General features: G+C 43.4%; 1 protein-coding gene across 7 annotated transcripts in view; it reads left to right on the forward strand.

Annotated features, from left to right (window-relative positions):
• znf438 (zinc finger protein 438) overlaps window positions 1-23,596 on the forward strand; it is a 324,232-nt gene that overhangs the window by 187,653 nt on the left and 112,983 nt on the right. For 6 of the 7 annotated variants that reach the window (XR_015078354.1, XR_015078357.1, XR_015078355.1 and 3 more), the window contains one exon: window positions 12,065-20,419. Coding sequence is in view for 1 of the 7 variants with exons in the window: in XM_085987662.1 (XP_085843788.1) it covers window positions 12,065-13,007 (943 nt within the window). In the remaining 6 variants the exon portion in view is untranslated. The remainder of the gene's footprint in view (window positions 1-12,064; window positions 20,420-23,596) is intronic. The other variant, XM_085987662.1, reaches the window with a different exon arrangement.

Raw genomic sequence — 23,596 nt, forward strand, 5'->3', positions numbered from 1 at the left:
AAAGTGAAACATCACCCAATCACTGGAAAGTGCACATGTGGACGTCGGACATGTAATTTCAGTCCCGAAAAGACCCTGCTTAATGTCCCCTCCCAACTCTCCAGAGAATAGACATCAATGTTACTGGAAATGAGACATGGGCTTTGAAAATTTGGACATTTTTGCTTATCCAGTAGTGTAACTTGTTGATGTAGTAATGTCTCAGTGTAGTAGCAGGATGTGGGTTTGTGCTGTAGGCTCTGCACCCCTCCCCAGTGGAGTTACCTGTCTCGCCCAAGCTATCAGTGAGGTCTTGAGCAGAGACTGAACATTTCCCTACTGAGGTGGAAGAGAAATGTGAGGGTGTGTCATCTTGAGCTCTGGGAGAACCTTGATCGTGAGAATATAAAAACTGAGAAATAAAGATTTTAAACTGGATTTTGGTTTGTTTCAATTATGATGTAAAAATAGGTTATCTGAAAAATGTCCTTCTGTTGAGCAGCACCAGTTGATTTTAATTGCTCTTAAAATGCCTTTTCTTTTTAAATTTCATCAAACTAATGGCTCACTCACATACAGAGATATCTGAGCACTTCACAGCGCATTGGACAAAAGAGTGGTTACCAAACGAGGAAGGAAAGGGATTAGGAAGGGGTGAAAACGCAGCAGAGGAAATAGGTCTTTAAGAGGCTTTTGAAAGCAGGGAAAGGAGTGACACGGAGGAGGCATTGAGGGACTGAATTCCAGAGGGACGGGACATAGTGGCCGAAGCAACAACTTGCCAATGGAGCAGCGACAGTGGTAATAGAGGAGACACCCCGTGTCAGAGGTTGCATGCAGGGCTTAATGACTGGAAGAAATCGTTGCGGAAGGGTGGGGTTCAGAAGGTGGAGGGATTTTGAAGGCTAGGACAAGGATCTTACATAATGACATAAGAATTAGGAGCAGGAGTAGGCCATTTGGCCATTTGAGCCTGCTCTGCCATTCAATAATATGGCTGATCTTCTACTTCAACTCCACCTTCCTGCACTATCCCCATATTCCTTGTTTCCCTTAGTATCCAAAAATCTATCGATCTCAGCCTTGAATATACTCTGACTCCACATCCACAGCCCTTTCGAGGTAGAGAATTCCAAAGATTCACAACCCTTTGAGTGAAGAAATTTCTTCTCATCTCATTCCTAAATGGCCAACCCCTTATTCTGAGACTGTGACCCCTAGTTCTAGACTCCCCAGCCAGGGGAAACATCCTCCCTGCATCTACCCTGTCAATCCCCTTAAAGAATTTTATATGTTTCAATAAGATCGCCTCTCATTCTTCTAAACTCTAGGGAATATAGGCCTAGTCTACTCAATCTCTCCTCATAGGACAATCCCCTCATCTCCGGAATCTCCAATCCCCTCATCTCAGGAATCTCCAATCCCCTCATCTCAGGAATCTCCAATCCCATGAGTCCTAATTTTGATTTGGATCTTTAACTGGAATGCATGTCTGGATGTTACTGCTGAACTCCTGTTCTGATATTTTGGCTATGAGCCACTGTACCGTTTCAAAGAACACCAGTCCTGTTTTATGTATATTACTGTAAATTAATGTACTACAAACAAATTCTGGAGAATCATTTTAATAACTATTGTCTGGGTTCTCCCCCAGGAAATTTATTTGAAGTGAGTGGTGTGTACAATAAGTCTAGGTCATCACAAAGTAGGAAGGATGTTCCCGATGGCCGGGGAGTCCAGAACCAGGGGTCACAGTCTAAGGATAAGAGTAAGCCATTTAGGACTGAGATGAGGAGGAATTTCTTCACCCAGAGAGTGGTGAACCTGTGGAATTCTCTGCCAGACAGGGCAGTTGAGGCCAATTCATTAAATATCGAAGGAGTTGGATATATTTCTTAAGGCGAAAGGGATCAAGGGATATGGGGAGAAAGCAGGGACAGGGTACTGAATTTGGATGATCAGCCATGATCTCATTAAATGGCGGAGTGGGCTCGAGGGGCCGAATGGCCTACTCCTGTTCCTATCTTCTATGTTTCTATGTAAGTGCGGGTGCTGCTAGTCCCCACTGCTGTGTTCTTTGAGTGGGTGGGGCTCCCATGTTGGGGCATAGAGAGAGAAAACACTTGAGAGGTAATTGTTTTAAAAATACTGTACCGCTTTCCTCCACCCCATTCCTCACAGCAGTGCCCCATATCTCACGCACGTGTTCTTTGTTGATTTGTAAGCCGAGATAGTGAGTGCTGACTGGCTATTGCACCATGGGAGTATCACAGCCAAACTTGGTGCTGTCCTCACCTGAACTCAACATTTTGCAGCAAGGCTCATTGGATAGCGATTATTAATGGGATCCCCAGTTGACTTCTTTTTAAATCCCTCCCCAGTCTGTGGGAGCTGAGGTTGGTACTGACATCCCAATTACAGCAGGCAGAGATTAATGGCATCACTTACAGATAGTTGAAGAGGAAAAAAATAAGTTATTTCAACCAAAAATGTAAATCATCAAATTAACTTATTTAAAATATTTACATTGTCTGAACACTTTTGGTCCTAAAGCTTAATCTGGTTAGTTGCAACCATTACTAAGAATGACTCAATAACACAAATGGGATTTTTGGTCTTAGTTGCAATTACAATAATTGCTTCAACCCTGCAAAAGAGTGAGGAGCTCCCAGTCATTCGTTGATGTTGGTTTGCAACTCACCATCAGGGGCCCCTCTAGTTTTCCTGCTTTTTTAGTGAAGTATCTGCTCTCCCCTCCAACTGAAGTCAGGAGTTTGCCATGTGGGAAATCGTGAACACAAGCCTGAGGGTTAACCTTGGTATTCCAACCTGATGCCAAGTTTTCTTGGTCCCAATTGTGCATAATATACGGAACAGAAATCCTGGTTAAAAATAATCGACATTTGACGCAAAATACTAACGCAAAGTTTTTCTTCACTAAACATTTTTGATATGATTGTACAACCTATTGTAAATTGTAGGTTGGTGTTTAATGAATGCCTTGTTCACTGTGCAATAAAAAGTAGCCGAGATAAGCTGTAGAAAACGACCCAAATTCTGTCTCTGTTCCAAACCAATATGCATTATGTACTTTGTTCAGCAGAGTAGATTTTATTAAACCTATGGGGAATGCACTGCAGGATACAACACTCCCAAATTTGGCAGCAAGTCTGATTATAAATTGTGATTTGAGTTATTATTGGACTTCTAGCCAACTTTCATAAAATAATTTTACATGTATTTAAAGGTTTTTTTTAAAAATCCATTTTTCTCATCTTTAATCCCTTCCTCTCCTGAAAGCTCTAACCTGTGCTGATACAAAATTCCACAGGCACCATCAGCATTCTGGTACTTCACTCCGCCGTGGCTCAGTGGGTAGCACCCTCACCTCTAAGTCAGAAGGTTGTGGGTTCAAGTCCCACTCCAGAGACTTAAATACAAAACTCTAGGCTGACACTCCAGCGCAGCACTGAGGGAATGCTGCACTGTCGGCAGTGCCGTCTTTCGGATGAGACATTAAACAAGTGGAATTAAAAGATCCCATGGCACTATTTCGAAGAAGAGCAGGGGAGTTATCCCTGGTGTCCTGGCCAATAGTTATCCCTCAATCAACATCACTAAAAACAGATTATCTGGTCATTATCACATTGCTGTTTGTGGGAGCTTGCTGTGTGCAAATTGGCTGCTGCGTTTCCTACATTACAACAGTGACTACACTTCAAAAGTACTTCATTGACTGTAAAACGCTCTGGGACATCCGGTGGTTGTGAAAGGTGCTATATAAATGCAAGTCTTTCTTCTTTCAGATGGCCATGTTTCATCGGGACAGAGTCAGCAGTCTATTGAAATTTGTATGGGGTGGGGGGAGAAGGTTGCAGAAATATCACTGTTGAACCCAAACCTCAATTACTTTAAGATATTTTTTCCTCCCATTTTTATAATCCTAAATAAAATCTTTGTGCCCCGAGACAGTTAATATGATTGTGTTTATTTAAAGAGCATTGGAAAGTGTTTGGCAAACCTATTCAGTGTTGCTTGTCAACACAGTGTGAATTGTCACTGATTATATCCATTAACACTTTTTAAAAAAATGTTGATGTCTGAGAACATCAGTGGCCAGAGTGTGGTAGGATGCAGGTTCAATTCTACCTCCAGTCAATTTCTGATTTCAGCAGTGTCACTGTGAGGAAGTTCTGATCAGGGAAGGAAGGAAAATTGGAGGGAAAATTGCACCTGAGCTCGTCTTTCTTCCTGGTGATGGATTAGAACAGCACTGTTTGGCCTGAAGTGGTTCAGGCACTTGTCCTCTTGGTGTGATGGATGTGCTGTCAGGGTACAAAAAGGGAGAACAAAAAAAATGTGGTTGAAGTACCTTCAAAATAAACCGTTAGACTGTCTCACAACACCAACATCAGAAAGATTGACAGATATTGGTGAACCCCAAAAGCTAGGTTTTTGGAGCAGACTTTTCAGTAGCGGAACTAGTTTTGGTTAACTTTTTCACTTGGCTCACGTATAAATTTTGGCCTCAGTTCTGCACGTCTGCCATGTGGGAGCAACTTTTTTCCATTTACATTGCTCCACCTTTTAAACTGATGTGTTTCTAAATTCTTTGATCCTCTTTGGCGGCTCCTCTTTCCCAGTCTCAGTAGTCCGTGTGTGGCTATAACTTCCCCCTTCCTAAGTGACTAAGACAGCAATCATCTGTAGTCAATAAATCTAAATAATGGTTTGCGATCATCTTTGCTTTTAATATTTTCTTATATCATGTCTTTTTTTAAAGCCCCTATGTTAGCAACAGAAGAAACACATTTTTACAGATCTTTCAACAAAACAAAAGGAAATTTATAAAACAAAATCATAACCCTGTTGTTCTGGTCTATTCGACACAAGTCCACTGATCGCGGAAGGGAAGCATGCCTGTTTTAAATGATCCACGTGGTTTGCTGTCAGTGACTGCACTATTTTTATTTCAGTGATTGCAAGAGTTGCTAAAAAAAAAAAAAGATTTTTTGTCAGCCCCTGCTGCTGTTTTGCTAATTATTAAAGCAGTTTTCTCAGTATTGAATTGAAATGAAGCCTCAACCGGAAGTCTTTATTAAAATTAACTGCAGGTAAAAAAATAAATGTAGCAAATTTGATCCCGCGACTGACATTTATATTCTTTTTGCTGTGCTTTACAGGCTTCCTATTCAAAAAATAATAATTCTTGTAAGAGTTGGGTAGTGAATTAGAATTTAATGGTTTATACTTTGAGCAGTATGATGTGGATTTGTACATATATTTACCCACATGATTCCCAGCCTGTGTCACACCAAGGTGGGAATGAAGCGGGTGCTTTTCCAAAAGGCAGGGTGGGAAATTCAGAGGGGTTATTGCCATGGACTGCTACTGTGCACTACCTGGTGGTAAGTAACAAAGCTGTTCATTAACGTGGGCTAAAGAACTGGTCTGCAACCCACCCTTTGCAGGCCAGGGGTGGCACGTGTGCAGAGAGACCCGAGAGAAGGGGAGAGAATAAAATAACGTCGTTCCCTTGGTATTTTTCTGCCTATTGTGGAGGTTTTCTTTTACGTCTATCTCATATATATTTATATTGGACGCACTCCGCAGGTATGTCGGTCTGGAGAAAATAGACAATTTAAAATTTTCATCGCAATCATTCATCAGAACTGAAAAAATAAGAAATGAACAGCATTGCAACAAAAACAACACAAAATGAGAGGAACTATGGGTGAAAAGGCCGACTACTCTACTTCAAAGGATAATGGGAGATGGTTAGATGGCAGAGATGATTTTTAAATATGACTATGGGAAGAAGCATGAAAAAAGCAATTAAAGGCATAAGAGAGGCTAAGAATGTGTGAATAGCTAAGGTGATGGGCGGTCTAATCTAGTTTGAAATGGAAACAGGAGAAGCTGGTGAACAGGACAGGATCCAGTGGTATGAGCAGAAGGAAAATAGGTCAAAGTAAAGGATGGAGATTCCCCCATCAGCACAGTATTCTGACGTAAGGTATCCACCTCAAGTAATTCTACATTTATACACTGCTAGTCTCCTGTGGGAATGCAGATGGGGAGTCGAGACCAAATGTAGCCTTAGTTGCAGCAGAGGCCAGGAGAAGGGTTTAGAGCAGGACATGTAGACATAATTCAGTCCCCACTTTAAAGTGATAATTACTGCCATTAATTTTATATTTCAATATTAATTCCAATGTCCACAGTAGTTATAATTAAAATCCATCACATAATCTATCATGCTGCGATGACACCATCCCGCCAGTGGCAGTGCTGCACCACCTCCACTGGGGGAAGGTGCAGTTACAGCACGACAAGTTTACATCAGCAAATTCCATTATAAATATGGACATGGGAATTTATCATGTACGCTATCTAACCGTCACAGTCTCTTCAAGGTCCTTCAATCTGTTGTTACCCATCTATGTGCTCACTTCTCTCGCCAGTTCATGCTGGACTACCTCCAATCTGATTTGTAACCTGCATCAGGATCACCAACAGCATCCTGTGTGAGTGAAGCAGCAGCCCTCTGTTGCCCTCCTTAACTTCTCTGCTGCCTATGACACTGACCACAACTCTGTTGACAATTTCATTCTTCTCTACTATTTCTCCTCCACATTCCACATTCATGGCACCACTCTTGTAGTTCCACTCCTAACTGTTCCATCGCCTGTCACCCTGTCCTTGCTGACCTATCCATCAGAGAGACAAGTACAAGGCTTCATGGCAGCACCCTCGTTCCAAGCACTGGCATATGCTGGACTACGTCATCATCCGACTGAGAGACCGCAAGGACGTCCGCATCACCCCCGCCATGACGAGCTGATGACTGCTGGACAGACCACCGCCTAATCCGCGCTCTCATCTCCATCAATGTAGCCCCAAAACAGGGGCGGCAACAGAAACTATGCCGCAGGAAAATTAACGCTGGAGCACTCAAAGACCCCGCTAAGAAAGCCCTATTCAGCCTGCGCCTCACAACCAACCTGATGACTCCCAGTGATGCAGAGACACAGAGTGCCCACAGCACTTGGTCTGCACTCAAGGCCTCCATAATCAGCACCTGTGTAGAGACGCTCGGTCACTCGACCAGGAAACACCAAGACTGGTTCGACGAGAACGACCAGGAGATCCAGGAGCTAATAAGCTGCAAGCGCAAGGCATTCCTGATCTGGAAACAGCAACAGAACTCGAGAGCAAGCAAGCAGCTCTACAGAAGCCTGAAGGCCGAGGTCCAACAAAAAACTCACGACCTAAAGAACAGATGGTGGGTGGAGAAAGCGCAGGAGATCCAGCAGCTAGCCGACAACCACGATGTGCGTGGATTCTTTAGCGCAGTCAAGACCATCTACGGTCCAAGCACCCAAAGCCCTACCCCACTGCGGGCCAAGAACGGAGAGGTACTCATCAAGGACAGAGGTAGTCAGTGCCCGCTGGAAGGAGCACTTTGAAGATCTCCTTAACCACGACTCTGTCTTCGACACGAGTGTCCTCAACTCCATCCCACAGCATGCTACCCGCCACCATCTCAGCACAACCCCAGCCCGGCATGAGAGTGAAAAGGCCATCCATCAACTGAAGAACAACAAGGCCTCAGGAGCAGATGGAATCCCCGCCGAGGCACTAAAGCATGGTGGAAAAGCACTACTGGCACAAATTCATGAACTTCTTTTCTATTATCTGGAAGGAGGAGAGCATGCCAGGGGATCTCAGAGATGTTGTAATTGTGACCATCTTCAAGAAAGGTGACAAATCCGATTGCGGTAATTACAGAGGAGTTTCCCTGCTGTCTGCCACAGGGAAAATCATCGCAAGAATCCTCCTCAGTCGCCTTCTCCCAGTAGCCGAAGAGCTCCTCCCAGAGTCGCAATGCGGATTCCGCCCACTAAGGGGCACAATGGACATGATCTTCACCGCACGTCAATTACAAGAGAAATGCAGGGAACAGCACCAACCGCTGTACATGGCCTTCTTTGATCTTACAAAGGCCTTCCACACTGTCAACCATGAGGGATTATGGAGTGACCTCCTCAAATTCGTCTGCCCTCAAAAGTTTGTCACCATCCTCCGCCTGCTTCACGACGACATGCAAGCCGTGATCCTGACCAACGGTTCCACCACAGACCCAATTCACGTACGAACCGGGGTCAAGCAAGGCTGTGTCATCGCACCAATGCTCTTCTCGATCTTCCTTGCTGCAATGCTCCATCTCACCCTCAGTAAGCTCCCCACTGAAGTGGAGCTAGTTTACAGAACAAACAGGAAACTGTTCCAGCTCCGTCACCTCCAGTCCAGATCCAAGGTCGTCCCATCCTCTGTCGTTGAATTACAGTATGCAGACGACGCTTGCATCTGCGCTTACTCGGAGGTCGAACTCCAAACCATCGTCAACACCTTCACCGAAGCGTACGAGAACATGGGCCTTACACTAAACATCCGTAAGACAAAGGTCCTCTACCAACCTGCCCCCGCCACACAGTACTGCCCCCCGATTATCAAAATCCACGACAAGGCCTTGGACAACGTGGACCACTTTCCATACCTCGGGAGCCTACTGTCAACAAGGGCAGACTTCGACGACGAAGTCCAACACTGCCTTCAGTGTGCCAATGCAGCCTTCGGTCGCCTGAGGAAGAGCGTATTTGAAGACCAGGACCTCAAACCCGGCACTAAGCTCATGGTCTACAGAGCAGCAGTGATACCCGCCCTGCTGTATGCCTCAGAGACATGAACCATGTACAGCAGGCACCTCAAAGCACTGGAGAGGTACCACCAACGCTGCCTCTGAAAGATCCTGCAAATCCATTGGCAGGATAGGCGCACCAACGTCAGTGTTCTTGCTCAGGCCAACATCCCCAGCATCGAAGCTTTGACCATGCTCAATCAGCTCCGATGGACGGGTCACATTGTCCGCATGCCCGATACGAGACTCCCAAATCAAGCACTCTACTCTGAGCTCCGGCACAGCAAGAGAGCCCCAGGTGGGCAGAAGAAACGCTTCAAGGACACCCTCAAAGCTTCCTTGAAAAAGTGTAACATCCCCACCGACACCTGGGAATCCCTGGCCCAAGACCGCACAAAGCGGAGGAGAAGCATCCGGGAAGACGCCGAACACCTCGAGTCTCTTCGCCGGGAACAAGCGGAAGCCAAGCACAGGCAGCGCAAGGAGCGCACGTCAACCCAAGCACCCCACCCACCCGCCCCTTCAACCTCTGTCTGCCCCACCTGTGACAGACTGTAGGTCCCGCATTGGACTCATCAGTCACCTGCAAACTCATTTTTAATGCGGAAGCAAGTCATCCTTGGTTCCGAGGGACTGCCTAAGAAGAAGAAGATACTGTTTCCCTATCCCCCAATGCCTGAAATTTTAAGATTCTGATCCTCATCTTTAAATCTCTCCATGGCCTCATTCCATCCTATTGCTGAAGCCTCCTCCAGTCCTATATTCCCCCAGAACACACTGACTCTGATCTCTTGTGTGTCTCCTTCTCTGCATTGGCAGCAGAGCCATAAGTGGACTGGGTCCTGGGTCCTATTCTCTGGACTTCCCTCTCTAAACGCCTTGGCCTCTCCACACCTCTCTCCTCCTTTAAAATCTTTCACCAAGCTATTGTCACTCCATCTAATCTCGCCTTCTCTGGCTGGGTGTCTGTATTCTATACGCCTATCTGCAAAGTGAATGTGCTGTTTAAATGCAAATTATTGTTGTCCAGCACAGTTGCTGCATTTCCTCAAATGGATTTTTCTCCCATGCCCATATGATCATGATAGGGGGCATTGGGGATCTCATCCTTGGTTCCCTTGTATTCATTCTCTACATGCTAATTTTTGATGACATCGTCCACAGCCACATGGATGCCATCACTGAAACCAGTATCTGTTGTATAATGTTCGACTGCCAGTCCAACATTAAATCTTCGACGATATCAAAACTTCCCACGGTTCAGTGCCTTCAAAACTGAAGCTACTTGGCTCTTGCCAGCTTGTACCAATCCCATTAACCACTCTGGCTGCTTGAATAGGTTAAGCCTCGTGGGGGAAAAACCTTATTCTTTTCCTTGACTTAATTCTAAACCTTTTACCTCCGTTGCCAGGACTGCCTTCTTCCATCTTGGGACATTACCCAGTTACACTGGCTCCCCATGCCCATGGGAATCAACTTCAAGATCCTCATCCTCAGACCCACCACACCCTCATCGCACCCTATGAGCAAAACCTTTTCCAGAGTTTCCATTACTCTGACTCCAGATCACTGCTTATCTCCTGCATCCTCTGTTCATCTATCTGAGGGTGATCCTTCACCCATTAGGCTTCTGCCATCTGGAACTCTGGTCCTAAATTATTTTCCCTTCCTTCCACTTCAAAAGCTTCTTTAAAAAAAAACCTGTCTTTGGACTCCGACCTTCCCCTAAATCCTCTATTTCCTGTGCAGAATCCACCTTTTTCCCCCTTGACAGTGCTCTGAGGAGACATTCCCTTACATGTGGAGCACTGTATAAATACGTTGAAATGTTTCATGAAGCTGGAAGTTAATCTTGTTAATTAACAGTTAATTCCTCTTCAGATCAAATTGAATTTCCCAACAGTAAAATTGTGCTGGAGCTTGCTGTTGTGAAGGATTACTTTTTCCACTGTTGCTTAATTCATCTAAGTGGTGCAATGTTAAATGGCTCCTCATAGCTGCAGGTTTTTTAAAAGGGAGTAACCTGAAAAACACGGACCAGTCATAGGGGGAAAAAAAACCACGTTTTTATTAGGTAACGGATAGTTCGACACCATATTAGGAAATGTGCCACATTACTCACAACACATGTGCTCTGGAAATAAGATGTGAGATCAGCTTTTTCTCACCTTTAATGATCAGACTATTAATATGTACTCTGAGTCTTTGTTCAATGACAGCGTGATGTTTACAGGCAGCGTACAGGGCAGAACCACTTGGTTTACCGGGGAGAAAAACTTGTTTACAGCTGAACTGAGTGGCTGTTGGAGAAAGCAAGAAGCAAAACCCGTTCATGAATAAAACATGCTGTTAAAAGCTACTTGCTTTTAAGTACTAGCCCATAATAACTGTATTAGGTACAAAATGATGAGATTTTCTGCGAGGTCGGATTTACTGTGCAAGTCAGCAAAAGGACACTGTGAGCAGTCATGATCATGAAGTGATCCAGACACTTGCAGGCCTTTGTTTTTCTTGGTTGGGTTACTCTGGAGGAGGACGTGGATACAGTATTTGTTGAGACTGAACAACACCCGTTGCGTTGGCATGTTTCTTCCAGCCTACCAGTGTATTTAGCAGAACCCCTCCCCTCACAACCAAAGTGAAACCTACTCACCCTCACTGTTTATAGCCTGGTCTGGGAGCTGTGCTAAAACAACAGAAACCTTTCAGTGCTTTCCTATTTGGGATGTCGAATTCAAGCTAATAAACATGCAGAAAACTAAGCTGGAATGAATTCCACAAAGAGCTTACTGAAATTGATGAGAATTGCAGCATAGCCTCATTTTTGTGACCTAATCTCTCATCACACATCTCAAGGCCCTAGACCTATTCCCATTCCTATGCGCATTTCAGCTTTATTAACATCTAATGGAACCTGTTTCCTGTAAATTCTGTGTGTTATGTCACTTTTACAAGCTGAAAATTTATTTTAGGTGTTGACATCATTTGGCTCAAATGTGATTTTTGTTTCTGGTCTGTTAATTTTATTTGGGTTCAGAATTATTTTGCTTTGTTTTTCTCCTCTTCACCCCTTCTGCACAGCCAAAAAAACCTCTCTACCTACAATACATTGGTGATCTTTGGGCTGAAAGATCAGTCCTGCCTTTGCGGGCACCACCAGTATCTCTGCTGGTTTGGTGAATAAAAGTTCTTTGTCAGATGGAATGTGTCCGGGGAGGTGGGGTGGGTTACAACAATTTTTCAGCCCACCTGTAAAACGCATCGTAGAAGTAGTATTATTACTGTCTTTGTAATCTACAGCATCCAGGAACAGATTGTGATTTTTTTTTATCACGTTTGCTTTGTTTAAGCTAAGAGCTTCACTACAATTTTTTGCCTTTTCAGGAAGCAAGCCGAAGATGGCCAATCACAAGCTGAAGTAGTTGGCCAAGGCGTCTTGCAAATAAAATGTGCCCGTTGCCAAGTTGTCACCCCCACCTTTGTTGATATGAAGCTTCACCTGTTGTGTGTTCATGAGGAAGAGCTGCAGCTGAGGGTAGAAGAGGGACCAGTAAAAGAGAAAAGTAGATGTATCAGTGGATTTCCTATTTACTCTAGCATGGAAGCCGAGCAAGAGCTGTTCAAGCACGCGGCAAACTACTGGAAGCAACTTGGTGAGAAGAAAAATCTGGTAAAGTGCGGCATTTGTGAGGAAGCATTCCAGTCCTGTTTTAAATTGAAGAAGCACATGTTTTTGCATTATAAACAGCAGCCCCGATCAGAGGCTGCGGATTCCAGTGCAGTTCCTAAGGATAAGAAAATTCAGTTCCTTACAAATTTTGGGTTCAATTGTATTTTATGTGAACAGAACTGTGGAAGCAAATCCGAACTCTTCAGGCACTGGCAAAGTTACCACAAGTGCAAGGACCCCGCTGTTCTGTGGACAGTCTTTAGTTCATTGAATGAACATTGCACGACTGGTGAGGAACTGCCCGAAGGTTCACCAGAACACACTGCCGTCAGCACTGAACCATTCTGCAGACACAATGTGGATGCAGCATCCCAGTGCGAACTGCACCACAGGAGGAGGATTGTAGATGAGTGCAAGGTGCATTTGAGCAGCTGCACTGGTGGAGCAGAAGAGACTCTTGATTATTGCCAGTTGACATGTCCATTTTGCTTGAAGACCTTTTTCTGCACGGACTGCAAAGGTAACAGTGGCGAAGAAGTTGTATTTCAGCAAGAAGACGTTGTGCATCAGTGCCCAAAGTGCCTTCTGAAGTTCTCATTAACTGCTAAGGGTCTTGGAGCTCAAGTATTCTGTACCTCATCCAAACATTGTGATTAACACACCAGTGCTTCAGGGACTAAAGAGCCTCTAAGGTGAGTTGGTAGCCTGTGTAAAATTCTGAAGCTGGACTGTGAGATGTTAGTCACTAATATTAATACAGAACATAATGTTGCTCATGAGGATCCAGGTGAAACAATGTATTTGTAATGGAGAAATGCCTGTTTTGCCATGAGACTGTACATTTATTTTCAAATAAAACTGTCTTGGAATCTTGTAATGTGAAAGTGCATGGTAAAATCTGGCATGGTGTGGGAAACGGTGGCTGTATTAGAAGATACAAACTCAAACAGAAAAAGGCCATCTATTGGAAAAATTAGACAGTATAATTAAACAAAGTCTGAAATTGTGTCAAAGACAGTAATGTAGTCTCTTGGGGGCCCTGACGACTGTAAATCACTTGCGGTTCAATCTTCTTGCTGTATATAACAGCAGGTGCACCTTAAATATATAACTCCAGTCCTGAGATTAAAATGGAAAGGTTTGCTTAATATTGTAATGTATGGTACTTAGTTTCGACACTGGAGGCGCCAAGTAAGCCATAAAACTGCTACAGCTCCTCCTAGTGGCAGAAAAAGCAAAAACCAGGCAACTGTAATTTTGCTTCTAGTTATCAACAGCCTGTCAGACTTTACATTGATAGAGTACTTGCTGCAACCGTCATCCCAGAGTCCAAAAAAGCCAGAGGTTGTAAAGAATTTTCTCTTAGTTTTCTTGATGCATTTAATTCATTTCTTTTTCTCCCTCCTCCCTGGAAGGTGCACACTCGCGTTGAGATATGATTAAGTGGGCACCAGCATCCCTCTAGTACCTGATTCAATCGGCCACTCTATTTAGAGTGTGAGCCCTAACAGTGACTGACAGCAGGCTGTTTGCCATAGGGATATCACAACCAAGTCAGTTCCTCCTTGCCTGACATCGATACATGCACTTTGCAGCAGGGGTCACTGAATGGAATCAAGGGTCTGCTAAACCTTTGTACCAGTGTATTGGAAATATTGAAGTATATAAATTGGCTCATTTAAGAATTCCAGAATGACTGAGTAACAGGTTAAAAAATTATTACAGGAACACAATACCAATTCTTGTAAGCCAATAAATTTTATATGGGATTCGAATTGGAACAAGAAAGGATGATTCACTTAGTCTATCTTACTTGACTCACTGTTTGGTTCTATGTATAGGACCTGTTGAAAAAATTCTAATCTCCCACCTGTCTTGGGACAAAATATTATTTTATTGTGGTATTAGTTGTACCAATTGGGAAAGTGCTATGGAGTATTTTTGTAACGGACTAAATCTTGGGAACAGGTCACTTGCCAGCTCTGTCAACAGGAGATTAGTGTATGACGGCAGGAGACCTGAAAGTGGGAAAGAAAGTTAATTATTAAAATGATGGAAGGAATGTGTGTTCCTTGTTAAAATTAATTTAGTTAGGCAGACAGCAATGTTGAGAAATGGGATATTCCTTACTGTAACAATTTTGTGTTTTTATAACCCTCTTCTCTTTCAACAACCTTAACAAAAGTTCTCCGTCGTTTGGAAGCTGTATATTTCCATACTCCATCCTCGGAGAATTGCACTCCTGAAGGATTAACAATAAGCAGTAATCTCTTTATTGAATTCATCCAAGTCTTGCACTACCACAACAGTAACTTGCATTTGCACCTTGAATGTAGAAACCGTCCCAAGGTGCTTCACAGAAGCGGACAGAAAACAGATGCTGAGCCAAAGAGGGGGTACCAACGGGTGACCAAAAGCTTGGCTGAAGAAGTGGTTTTTAAGGAGGGTCTGAAAGAAACAGAAGGCGATGGAGATTTTAATGGGTTTAGGGAGGAAATTCCTGAGAGTGGGACCTAGGCGGCTGAAGGAGCAGCCACCATTGGTGAGGTGAAGGGGTGCGCAAGGCCAGAGTCAGAAGAATGGAGAGTACCGGGTTAGGTGAGGGGTTGTAGGATTGCAGGAGTTTACAAAGATAGGGATGGGTATTATTAGGGAGGAATTTAAAGACGAGGATGAGAATTTTAAAAGGCATCAAGGGACTGACAGCTATTGCAGGTCAGCAAGGATGGGTGAGCATGATTTGGGGTTGGATAGGATATGGGAAAACAGAGTTTTAGACGAGCTGAAATTTATGGAGGATGGAAGGCTGGCAAAGAAGACATTGGAGTAATCAAGTATGGAGATGACAAAGCCATGAATGAGGGATTCAGCGACAGATGGACTGAAGTAGTGTGGAATTGGATGATAGAGCTATAAGTAGGTGGTCATCGTGTTAGAGAGGATATATGGTCGGGGTCAGGCTTGAATAGGACACCTCGGTCGTGAACAGTCTGGTTCAGCCTGAGACGGTGGTTGGCAGAGTATGGAATTGGTGGCAGGGATGGAAGACAATAGCTTTGATCTTCCCAGTGTTTAACTGCAGGAAGGTATGAGTCATCTAAAATTGGATGTTGGGCAAGTAGTGTGACACAACGGCAGTAGAGGGGTCAAGAGAAGTGGTGGAGAGATGGAGCTGGTTGCCATCAGCATGCATGTGGAAATTGACTTTATGGCCTCTGATGGTGTTGCCAGGGGGCAGCATGTCAATGAAGAGGACAGGGCCAACGGTGGATCCTGGTGACTCCAGACATCATGATGTGATAATAAGAAAAGATGCTAGAATCTGCAATCAAATAAATGAGAGTGGACCCAAGCAAGGCCAGTCCCATTGGGCTGGACAACAGAGGAGAGGTGTTGGAGGAGGATAGTACGGTCGACTGTGTCAAAGGCTGCAGAGAAGTCGGGGAGAATGAGGAGGGATAATGTGCCACGATCGCAGACACAGATAATGTTGTTTGGTTTGGATAGAGCTATTTTGGTGCAGTGAGAGGATAGAAACCTAATTGGAGAGATTAAAGCAGGGAGTTGCTCCCAAACTTTCCTTAAAATGGCTATACAGACCAGCGGGTAGGATTGGAGTAACTCCGAGAAACATACAGGAAATAACTTACCAAAAACAGGCAGACACAGGGTCAAGGAAGGTGGAAAATCTGCAATAAAAATTATATACTTGAAGGCGAGAAGCATTAGGAATAAGATGGTTGAACTGTTGGTCAATGAGGCGGTAGAGAAATACAACTTCGTAGGAATATCTGAAGCATTGCTGACCTCGGATGATAGTAATGAACACAACTCAGTATGTTCAGGAGAGATCAAGTAGACTGGAAAGAGGTATTGTAGTCCTATATGTTAGGGATATATGGGAGGTTAAAGGAACTGATTCTGTGGGAGTTGAAAACTTACATGATACACAACTCTGATTAGACAACTTTAATATGAAAACAGCAAAGTTATAACTAGGGGAATGCTACAGATCACCAGGTTAGAATAAAACGGAAGACAGCTTACTGTATCAAGAGATTTTTAAAGAAGTTATCTGAAAGCAGGCAGATTTTTTTTATTGAGGAACTCCAATCAAGCCAATATAAATTGGCAATACTTTTTTTTTTATTTGTTCATAGGATGCACGTGTTGCTAGCAAGGCCAGCATTTATTGCCCATCCCTAATTGTCCACGAGAAGGTGGTGGTGAGCCACCTTCTTGAACCGCTGCAGTCTGTGTGGTGAAGGTACTCCCACAGTGCTACTGGGAGGGAGTTCCAGGATTTTGACCCAGCGACAATGAAGGATCAGCGATATATTTCCTAGTCAGGATGGTGTGTGACTTGGAGGGGAACTTGGAGGTGATGGTGTTCCCATGCGCCTGCTGCCCTTGTCCTTCTAGGTGGAAGAGGTCAAGGGTTTGGGAGGTGCTGCCGAAGAAGCCTTGGTGAGTTGCTGCAGTGCATCTCGTAGATGGTATACACTGCAGGCACGGTATGCCGGTGGTGGAGGGAGTGAATGTTTAAGGTGGTGGATGCGGTGCCAATCAAGCAGGCTGCTTTGTCCTGGATGGTGTCGAGCTTCTTGAGTGTTGTTGGAGCTGCACTCATCCAGGCAAGTGGAGAGTATTCCATCACACTCCTGACTTGTGCCTTTGTAGAATATTTTAAATGGTTCAGAGTCCGAATTGATAAATTTAAGCATGGGTTGATTCATGAACAAATGATCAAGCTGACCGTGGTCTGGGATTCAGAAATACTGAGAGCAATGAGGCAGGTGTCTATACTTTTAATAAGATCAAATTCAAAGAAATGAGAGAACAGCTTAAGGAAATTGATCAGGGGAATGCGTTTGTTAGCAACACTTCCATAAAGGACAACTGATATAATGCTGAGCCTGCAGGATAAATACAGACAAAGAATTAGTAAGCATAGACTAAACAAGTGTGACCTTAAATGCAGCAAAATTAGGAGGAAAAGAAACTTCAACAAATCTTGCAGGGAGGAAAGTGAAGGGTTCACTGGGATGAATATAGGAAGTAAGAAAACATGTACAAAGGGTCATCAAAGGGGCAAAGAATGACCTGGGAAGAGCATAGCTGCAGAAGTAAAACATAACAGTAAGTATTCTTTGAGTACTGTAACTGTAAGAGGGCAGGTAAACAAGAGGCAAGAACCCTAAAAGATGCTGATGGGGCTAAAATGAAGGATGAGCACCAAATAGTTAATATACTAAATGATAATTTCTCCAAATATTCATGCACCCCCTAATAACAATAACCCAACTAGAAGTAATGACTTCAATTATAAAGGAAATGGAAGTCATAGACAGACAAAAGAAGTCTCCAGGAAAGAGTGGTATTTATCCCAGATTACCAAGAGAAACAGGGAAGAGGAGATTTCTTGATGTCTTGGTCATTATCAGAGTAATTGAATACTGAGAAGGTTCCAATAGACTGAAAAGAGGCTAGCATGGTTCACATTTTCAAAACAGACCCACAAAACCACAGACCCATTAGTTTTGCATTAATCCCAGATAAAGTAATGGAAATGATTATCAAACCTGGACATTTACTTGTATGACTTAGCTAATAAACCACAACCAACATGGATTCAGAAAGGGAAGATCCTGCCCGAGTGACCTGTTTGAGTTTTTAAGGAAGTGACATCCCAAGTGGACTGTGGAAGCCATACAAAATGCTGTACCTAGATGTGCAGAAGGATTTGACAAAGTTCTGCTACATGTTAGGTGGGTGATGGAATATTCTCCACTTGCCTGGATGGGGGCAGTTCCAACAGCACTCAAGAAGCTCGATGCTTATCCAGGGTAAAGCAGTCTGCTTGATCGGCACCCATCCACTAGCTTAAATATCCACTCCCTCCACCACCGCCGTACCGTGGCTGCAGTGTGCCATATCTACAGGATGCATTGCAGAAACTCGTCAAGGCTTCTTCAGCAGCATCGATTTCTGGAATAGCTCCAGCGCTGTTTCCAGTTCCTGCTTTCAAGCCCTTAGATATCAGACTTCTCTTCTGTATCTCTCTTTTTTGTTCTTTTTAAAAAAAACTTTTTTTTCCCCTTTCATGTAGGAGATGGTAGCATAGCTGATCCCAAAGGATAGTAATGAACACAACTCAGCATGCTCAAGAGAGATCAAATAGACAGGAAAAGAGGCATTGTAGTCCTATATGTTAGGGATATCTGGGAGGTTAAGGAAGCTGACCCATGTGGGAGTTGGAAACTTGCACAATGAACAACTCTGATTAGACATCTTTAATATGAAAATGGCAAAGCTATAGCTAGAGGTATGCTACAGATCACCAGGTTAGAATAAGAAGGAATTACTGTATCAAGAGATGGAAGTTGCCGAGGACTGCAGTTCACATTTTCCAGTGGTGGGTACAAAGAAAATCACTTCCTGCTTTACCATGACCCTCACTTCTATATCGCCACCTTGCACCCATCACCTCCCCTTCTCCACCATTCCCTCCCCACTGTTCACTCCCCTTTCCACCACTTCCCCATTCCCATTGTGCCCCTTATCCCTTCCTATTTGCAGTACCCCTTCAAACTCTGTATCCTCCTCTACCTCCCGCTTGCGGTTACCTCTTTGCATCCTGGCTCCCCCACCTTCTCTCTTTTCCATCCACCTCCCCTCCTGCCACCTCTTTTCTCTCATCCCATCAACCACTGCCTCCTTACTCTCCGTCCCCCTCACCTCCCATCACTTTCACTCATCCCCTCAACTATTATCTCCTCACCCCAAATTTAAGAATGGATTGGCCATTTAAAGCTTCATTTTTATTTTAAAAGTTGAGAGGCCATAGAACATAAAACTTAACTGGAAATAATCAAAAACTTTAAATTTAAAGAGTGAACAGAAAATCTTTTGCAAGAGGTGGTGGGATGAAGTGCGAGCTGGGCTAGGCCAGTCAGCAGAACAGGTGAAGTGGGGTCTGGGAACAGCACTAGAATGACGAGGGAGAAGAGGTACAGGGATAGGCCAAGTTGGCAGCAGAATAGGGCCAAGCGGCACAGCATGTATTTGGGCCAAAATGGGGGGGTGGGGGAATAAAGCAAGTCAGTGGGGAAACATAGTGTGAGGAATTAAAGCCAAATAGATGGGGGGATTTAAACTAAAAATTCAAAATTAACTTACCTGACTTAGGAGATGAGGCAAATCAGTTGGAAAAAACAAAATGGTGGGCAGAGCAGGCAACTTGCACCACACTGCCACCAGAGGTGGGAGAACTGAAATGCAATGAAAGTTCAGTAGCATGGTAATTTTAGCAGACATTACAGCAATCCGTTAAAAGTTGTTATAAGCATCTGTTAGTAATGTCACAAAAGCCAGACAAAATAATCATGACAGAAAATAAGAACAGATGACACAGGAAGTGCACGCATACATATATAAAATCAGATACCTCTAATGAATTGTCAAACAACCTGGAAGATATAAACATTTGGCACAATGGTGTTGCATATAAAATTTGTGCAATAGAACCAATCCTTTGAGATGTTAAAATTCTCTCTCGCATCGTTATTTGATGCAGCTTGTGCGGGCTCTGTTCAGACTTGCATTGATGGAAAGTTTAGATATTACACCACCTGTTTGTTAATCCCTTCTCGCCCTACTCTAGTTGACATTCTTGTATTCCTGGTGTGTTTCTCACATAGAATCGACTAATCCCTTCTTGAAGCAATCCCTCTGAGTGTATCCTCAGTCTCTCGTGTAGACTGAATTCCCCCTTTAAATAGGGTGCTGCGATGAAATGGAAACAGAAATGCCATACATACCTAGTGGCTGAATTTTAAGCAACACTTCAATCCAATTTGTGAGTGCTGACCTTCACAACAAAAGGCCGGAGGAGATAAGATGGTCGGTTTTGTAACCATGGAAAGACTATAAGAGAGAGGAAATGGTGTCCAGATTTGGGATAACTTTATGCTGGTTGTAACTGTTCAGTTTATTCAGGAGCTATTGTTTGGAAAGAATTCTGTTATCTTAGCTTCTGTTCGTTGAAGTGTACTTAGAAATTCTGAAAAGTAAGTGAATACACTCATTTACATCTACATAGTTTTGGCCTGTGTGTGCGTTTTGTTATGCAAAGAGATCCCAAGGAAAAACTGTTTTAATCTGCGAGATGTTAAATGTGGTGTGTCAGTATTGCAGAGTACAAATGAGCCTGAAGGCTGTTGTATGTAATCAAAGGAAGCATTTTAGGCTCAAGCCAGGTTGGTTTATAAATGGAACCAGACATAAATAGATAATAAAACCAAGATGGTGTAACTACGGAGCTGTATTTTAAAAAAAAAACCCAGAAAAAATGCCACTGAAACATCAACTTATGTAGGCTGTATTTTAATATTTACTGCAAAACTGAAAACGCAGAATAGATGGTGACAGAGAAGTTGAGCCTACCCTGTTTAGGTGAATGGAAAGTTAGGAATATCAGACTTCCAAAGCTCAGCCTTTTAGTTTCAGGAAAAGCAACTATTTTGTTGCTGGGTTAAGTGCTAAAATTCATATAAAAGAGTTGTATATGTTGTAAATTTAATAGGCCCACATTTCTTACTAGGCTAGGTATATTTTGTATTGTAATGTACAGAGCAGTCATTCCCTAATATAGCCATTCCTGCCTCTTGCTCAGTTTCCAGATCAGCTGAATTCACTGAGCCACACACAGCCTGGGAAATGAGGTCAGGCTGCAGGTGGGCTGAAACACATAGCTGCAGTCTGCTTAGACCCACCACATGCAAACTGGTGGTCCAAGTGGAGGTAGCGGTTTTTATACATTTTTATTTGACAGGTTATTGGTAGTTATCATCACAAAATGAGTACTTTCTTCAACCAGCAACGCCAAATGAAGATGCACAGCTTCTTACATAAGCTCTCATTACTGGTTTACAATCTTCAGCTAAACCTCTGTATCTCTATCCAACTGATTAATCCTTTACATTGTAAACATTACATTATTACAACAAATCTCAATTGATATCCAGGTAAATGCTGTAGGGATTTTGTTTTATGAAATTCAAGCTGGTGTATCCTTTACTCAATCTTTTAAACGTATATTAGGAAAAATGCAATTACATTGTCTTTTGATTAAACTTCTTATGTAACTCAGATTATTTTTCTAATAAATGTTGTTATATGTTGTTTGCTGCGAGTCGATTAAGTGCATTGGTGCTGCGATTCATTGGATTTGTTTTAAATTTCCTGTGCCTAAGGCTTTCTAAGGTAAATTTCTTGTATAGTTGGAAAAATAAATATTTTTTGATGAAATTACAGATTTGGGGAAAGTGCTGATTTATGGACCATAATAATGCAATGCTACAGACAGTGCATTTCCCCTTAATGCCCTGGAAATTATCTGAATGTTGAGTGTGCATGTTTATTGCAGTGCTTGTAACTTAAAATGACTTGTTCTCAGATTAGTCAGCTCATTAAGGGAATAAGGTTTTAGAAGAGCAAGCAAACGAGCTGCCCTAACACCACATTTAGTGTTTAAACAAGTGCCTGATTTGTCGTAACTTTATGTGAATGATTTCCTGGCAGCTCAGATAACTGCTTTTTAATTCCCTGTTCGAATCCCTCGAGTCCGGCTTCTACTCATCTCTCAATACTGAAACAGTCCTAGCAAAAGTCATGAATCACATCCCCTGTGATTGTGGCCATGGTAAGTTATCCCTCCTTGTTCTCCTCAATCCCTGTGCAATGTTTGACACAATTGACTGTGCCATCCTCCTTCAACAACTCTTGTCCGCTGTTTAGTTCCATGGGACTCTCTTTGTGTGGTTCCAGTATGACTATTAGAGGAAGACACCATCGCCATAGATGGCTTCTATTCCCTTCCACAAATCATCAACTCCAGAGCCCCTCTAGGATCTATCCTTGTCTCCCTGCTCTTCCTTATCTGTACTCTACCTCTCTGCGCCATCACCTACAACAATGGCATTAGCTTCCACATGTATGCTGTGGCACCCAGCTCTAATATTTTCACCAATTCGCTCAACCCAAAAACTGATTCCATGATGTGGACAGCCTGTCTGTGAATAAGTAATCTCTGACCATTTCCTTGAATCTCTCACCACCTACATCCCCTTGTCCCCTTCCAACCCTGCTTCCTTTAGTGTCCGTCCATGGAAAAAACTTTCATCCAAGTCACTTGGAACTGCACTTTCAAATTCCCAACTGCCTAGCCTTTGGCTTTCCATTCATCATGATAATTCTGCAGCTGTTGATCTGTTCAACCACTCCCTCCCCTCCACCTTTGATACCCTTAGAATCATACAGCACATAAGGTGGCCATTCGGTCCATCATGCCTGTGCTGGCTCTTTGAGTTATTCAATTAGTCCCACTCACCTGCTCTTTCTCCATACCCCTGCAAATTTTTCCTATTCAAGTATATATTCAATTCCTTCTTGAAAGTTACTATTGAATCTGCTTCCAGCATCCTTTCAGGTGGTGCATTCCAGATCATAACAACTCACTGCGTTAAAATTCTCATCTCCCCCTGGTTCTTTTTACCAATTATCTTAAATCTGTGTCCTCTGGTTACTGACCCTCCTGCCAGTGGAAACAGTTTCTCCCTTCCCTATCTAAATCAAATCCCACATATAATTTGAATTGTTCCCAGTAAAACTATTACTCTATCTCATCTGGTCGTTCCTCCGGTGTGACCCTGCATCTTTTCTCCCTCAAGTCTAAGGGGTACAGACATGAGCATATCTGGCATAAAACTGGTTTAGCCATCCATCACCACATGTGACTGAATTACATCAAGCACTATTGGGCCTCACTCTGCTCTGCCAAACCTGCCCACTACTTGAAGACCATCCGAGGGAGCAAAGATAACCCCCGGATGGATTATTTTCTCCACTACTAACCGGTTCCGTAAGCTCCCACCCTCTGCCCCTCACCCTTCTCTCCAGCAATAAGTGCAAGGTACTCATTGACTTTCTGTCACTAAGATTGAGACCATCCATTCAGCTGCTTCCCCCCGCTTCCTCTTGCCTACCAAGCCAAACCTCCCAGAGGTTCCCCTTTCACCGTAGTCCTGATCCTGTGCCCTTCTCAAGTTTATCTCACATCTCCCTTCATGCCCTCTCCGAGCTTATCTTGTCCATGAGACCCATCTACTGCTCCTTGACCCCATACCCACTAAAGTGCTGGCTGTCCAGCTTCCGTATTTGGTCCTATGCCAGTTGACAGTATACTG

This window comes from Somniosus microcephalus, chromosome 5 (genome assembly GCF_052327205.1).
Source record: "Somniosus microcephalus isolate GS21.2 chromosome 5, FLI_Smic_1.0, whole genome shotgun sequence".
NCBI classification, from domain to species: domain Eukaryota; kingdom Metazoa; phylum Chordata; class Chondrichthyes; order Squaliformes; family Somniosidae; genus Somniosus; species Somniosus microcephalus.